Genomic DNA, 5,000 nt, shown 5'->3' with positions numbered 1-5,000 from the left:
ACAATTCACATTGGAAGTTCCTAGCATTGCACAAGAAACTACATGTGCGCTGTACATGATTTGTAATTAGCTGTGAGTATCTTTCTTACCTGCATCAGTGCAGTGGACACTCCAGCCTGACATACCTGATATCTTGGCACTATTCCAAAAATTTGACATATTCAATTATTATAAAGGAAAATCAAGAACTGTTTCCCTGATCATGGTATTCCAATCAACCAGGAAAAGAGATATCTAGGTAACTGTGTTTCAAAAATTACTAAGTAGCTGAAGTAGTAAGGCTATGACAAAACAGGCCTCAGTGAAACAACAGGCTGGTGTAATCCATTCACTGGCATGTGCTGTTAGAAGAAATGAAAATAACAAGATGTTGGCTTCTAAACTAAAAAGGTGTTAGTCCTGCAGACAGTAATAACAGTCTCCTGCTAAGACACAATAATTACAAATCTTACTTTTCATTTTTTTACACTTTCAATTTGAGTATTAACATCCTATTACTGTCCACAGATCTGCTTTACTAATCATTCTGTGATGGTGTAGAGAAAATGCTGGTGACCTAAGCAACTTCGCTTTTGAGCACGATTTCTATCATAATTTCTTTTTTGAGATTCACTATTCTCAGAACACGAGATAAATAAATATTATGAGATACGATCCCTATCAATTAAACATTTGAATTAAAATGATAACTAAATTTTACACTACAATAAGATACATCATCATAACCTACTATCATATATCATAGGCTATCTTAGGTATATAATCAACTAGCAATTTTGTTTCTTGAATAAGCAAAATGTACACATTACACTCTTTGATAATCACAATTTCTCTCTAAACACATAAAAACCTCTACAGTATATGGCATAGGTGTCATGTCTACATATAAAAATAATCCTCTTTAAAAGGCAATATATATATATATAAGTGACACCACCAGTGGCTCTGACCTTAGGCTATTGCAATAAGGCTGAACTTTACATCCATAGCTAGGAGAGTGAGCCTTAATGAAGCTGATTCTAAGGTCTGAAGTCACTGGTCTCATAGCATTTGGGATCCCTATGGTATAGATTGGAATAGTTTCTTGAATCATTCGACGTCTAACGAACTGATTTGTCAAATGGTAATATATTCTATTGGTTAACTACCCATTCTTTTCACTCAGGTAATTATCCTACCATGAAGCAATGGATTTAAAAACTTAAATTACAAATTAACCTAATTCAGTAACAGAGGACTATTCTTCTGAGGTCATCATTATGTAAATGCTATGAAAGCTGGAGAAAAATTAATATTTGAAATAATCCAGCTAGGGTAAAAAAAAAAATGTAATGTCCTTCCAAGATATAAAAGATTATTCCTTACATTCTTTCTGCTCCATAGAAGGAATGAAAGTGATCAGAAGCCTTTTCTCCAAACTATAGAGGTCTTAGTACGTTTTATTAATTACCATTAAGTACTCTACTCACAAGGTTAAAAAAGACAAAGAACATTCAGTATGACTGCAAAAGTTAAGCACAATAAGTAGATGAATTTATTAGCATATCTGAGTGGTTATGTGTACATATGCATGTGCATGTGCATTTATGTACAAAAGTGCTTTTTTGAACTTTGTATCTGCATGATATTCTCACTAGAACCTCATGTTACTCAGAAGCTTTGCAACTGTGCAAAATTGGTCCCACAGATTACTAAGGGAATATTTATTATATATTCTCTGCCTTACATTCAAGTGAGAGGGAACTTGTGGTTTATCTTTTAGATGCTTTCAGTAGGGAAGCCATAGGTATGAAGTAAGGCATTTTGAAAGTTATTGGTATATTTGAGAATATTAGTTCAACAACCATGGCAAAGTTGTATTGTGAGGCAATTTTATAAAATATCAATTTCTGAATAATGTGTTTCATTCTTCTATACATATGCAGAAAGAACATTTCTGTGTTGACTATTCGGAGTTTCAGTCCCCTTAAAGTAGTGGAAATCAATGAAAATGACACAATACTGAAATACACTTCATGACTGATCATCAGCTGATTTATTTTCTTATGAGAAACAAATGGGACCCAGCAATGAGAAAATGGAAAGTCTGGTATTTACTACAGCCTCTATAGTATGGTGAACTGACGAGCAAGAAAGAATCCTATGTCTATCATTTAGCTTTCATAATCTAGGCACTACTTATTCTAATCCTTGGGCGTGCATAATCTTGACAGACTTACTAGGGTTCAAATCAGTCATGGGTTCTTCCCTATACATTACCTGTGACATTTTCCTTTCAATTATAGTCATTTGTTTACCTTCTTTTATAAGCAGTCTTCTGTATCCTATAGCTATAGTGTGTCAAATGAACTATTTTACTGACTAGAACTGACGTGTTTGTTTCCAGATTAATAAACCCAAACTCTTAAAAAAAGGATAATATGAAAGAAAAACTGAAGAAACAAAAGAGAATGGCACAAACCAAAACATAAGCAACACTATAAAAATAATACCCATGCAAATTATTCAACATGCAATTAAAAACAAAATAAAAAAAGAAGAGAGCAGTGTTGTTCAAACAAAGGCAGTGATCCAATGCTATTGCCATCATGCAGTATTGGACTTGTGCCCCACATTGGACTCCACCGTAGGAATGTACATTACGTGATGTTTGACGATGACTCCAATTTTCACAGCAGGCACTAAAGTTTTTAAAATCTTCAAAATGTTTAAATGAATGTTTGTAAAAAACATGAGCTACAGAAAAGTAGTTTACACATATGAAAAGATAACTCTAAAAAGAAAATTAAGACTGAGAACTATAATAAATAAAAACAAACAAATATGACTGGCTTTTTGAAAAGGAGAAATCATAAAAACAAAAAAGAAAAAATAAATAAATAAATAAATAAAAAGGGAAGAAAATTGATAAATCACATCATATAAACATATACCACTGTGTCTGAGACATTTTCCTTCTAATAATGCATGTCTGTTTGTCTGTTATGAATATGTGTGTGTGTGTGTGTGTGTGTGTGTGTGTGTGTGTGTGTGTGTGTGTGTGTGTGTGTGTGTGTGTGTGTGTGTGTGTGTGTGTGTGTGTGTGTGTGTGTGTAATTAATATAAGTGATAAAACCTGTCTGCTAATTTAGTGTTTTGGAATATGCAAAGCCTTCTTGAACTCTTTGTTCAAAAAGAAATTTTAAGAAAAGCTTTGAATTTAGTAAAGTATCCCAAATTACTCTTAAACTGGCAAACCTAAGTATCCTATTTCTGCTAAAAAATTCTATCTTCTTTTATTAGCACTTAAACTGGTAGATTCAATTTTTCTTTTCCTATTATATTCTCATACTTTCCTCATCAGAAGTTCTGCAAATTACTGAAAACTTTTGAAGTAACAAAAAAAGAAAAAAAAGAGAAAAAAAAAGAGATTATACAAAATTAAATTATATATCAAGCATTTCCCTGATCTTCCTCAACCTGTTTCAACAGCTACTACTTCACCAAATAAGACTAAATCGCTTCTTCTTTGGGATGTTATTCACGCTAATCTTTTTCATGGGTCCAGTGTGGTTTTTGCGTGGCTTGAAGAGGTTTACCTGGAGTCCCACTTTGATCTTCTTGGTGAGGGCTCCCTGGGGGAACACTGCCTGGACCTGTGGTACAACTGTTGATGACACCATTCCTCCCTCAGGTCCGATGGCATGGACCTAGAAAAAACGAAACAAAATACCAAAGATAAAAAAGAGGGCAGCAATATTACAAGAACATTACATATTTTTTTTTTTTTTTTGATAATATACATAATACTTACCAAGCTATTACAAACAATCAGTGCTTCTAGGATACAGGAAATCATAATCAACAATAATTACTATTGGTAAATGGGTAAATGACACCAAGATAATGAGTAACAACTGACCTCTTGTCGGATGCGTGTAACAATTGCAAAGTACTGTGGGAAGTCAGTTGTGAGGATGCGTGTGATGCGGTTTGTATTGAGGTCCTCTAGTTGCTTCAATTCTGTCAAAGAAAACATAAGAATCAATTACTTCACTACTAAAACTAGATATTTTCAATGAAGAATATTATATTTTTGTAGTTTTGCTGCATAATAATATTTGGCACATGGCAGTCTCAAAACTATCATGGGATATGCCACTTTTTTCTGAGTCCTTCAAATCAATAATTACAAATATATATGTCAGGACTTTTTCTTGTAATCTGATCTTACTAGAGCTAGCTTCATATCAGGATGGAAGTTTCCAGTCACTAACCTTCACCATCGAAGCTCTCGTTTAAGACCTCCTGCACAGCTTCCTCAGTGGCCTCCAATGTATGTTCACGCCAGGTCTCTCCATTATCTGAGCGAAGGATCACAATCTCACGCTCCTTGCCACGCAGGGAAGCAAAGTGTGGCACCTCGATAATAACAGGGCTGCAGATAGAGATGGAAATTAGTTTAGTCATACAAATATCTTCTTTCATTTATTGCCAAATAGGGTTAATGAGGAGGCGGAATGCAAGTGGGGAAGATGGAGAAGGAGAGAGGGGGGAAGGAGGGAGCACATTTAAATAATCATGAAAAAAAATTAAAAACTTACCCTAAGAATTTTGCACCTGCAGGACCCATTTCAAGGATTCTGGAACCAAGTGCTTCTCCTTCCATGAGTGGTGGTGCGTGAACGAGTTTATCCTTCTTCAGATAGCGGCAAGTGATCCTCATGGGCATAGCAGCTTTGCGTGGAGGAATGATCACACGGACACCCGAGTGGCGGCAGCCACGCATGGCCCCACCCCGGGCGTCTACCATGAAGCTCACCAAGAATCTGCAGTGCAAGCCATAATGAGCATGATAAAGTCTATGGACATGTGGCTTTGGACCACATATAGTATCTTGGCTTTGCTTGGAGCTATTATGTCTTTGAAGTATTTCCAGTCAGCTTTGCTACTATATGTGGTCCATTACCAGTTCTTCAGGAAATGATGTTTTGTGATCAGTTGAGAAGAATTTAAGAGAA

General features: G+C 35.2%; 1 protein-coding gene across 50 annotated transcripts in view; it reads right to left on the bottom strand.

The window, feature by feature from the left end:
• Positions 1 to 5,000, bottom strand: part of LOC113811463 (ankyrin-2) — a gene marked incomplete in the record, with an annotated part of 172,420 nt that overhangs the window by 79,019 nt on the left and 88,401 nt on the right. For all 50 annotated transcript variants that reach the window (XM_070134798.1, XM_070134823.1, XM_070134840.1 and 47 more), the window contains 4 exon segments: positions 3,579 to 3,689; positions 3,902 to 4,002; positions 4,257 to 4,417; positions 4,584 to 4,808. In XM_070134798.1, the coding sequence (XP_069990899.1) occupies positions 3,579 to 3,689; positions 3,902 to 4,002; positions 4,257 to 4,417; positions 4,584 to 4,808 (598 nt within the window).

This window comes from Penaeus vannamei, chromosome 20, assembly GCF_042767895.1.
Source record: "Penaeus vannamei isolate JL-2024 chromosome 20, ASM4276789v1, whole genome shotgun sequence".
Taxonomy (NCBI): domain Eukaryota; kingdom Metazoa; phylum Arthropoda; class Malacostraca; order Decapoda; family Penaeidae; genus Penaeus; species Penaeus vannamei.
Note: the sequence above shows the minus strand (reverse complement) of the source record. Positions and strands in the feature narration are given on the sequence as shown.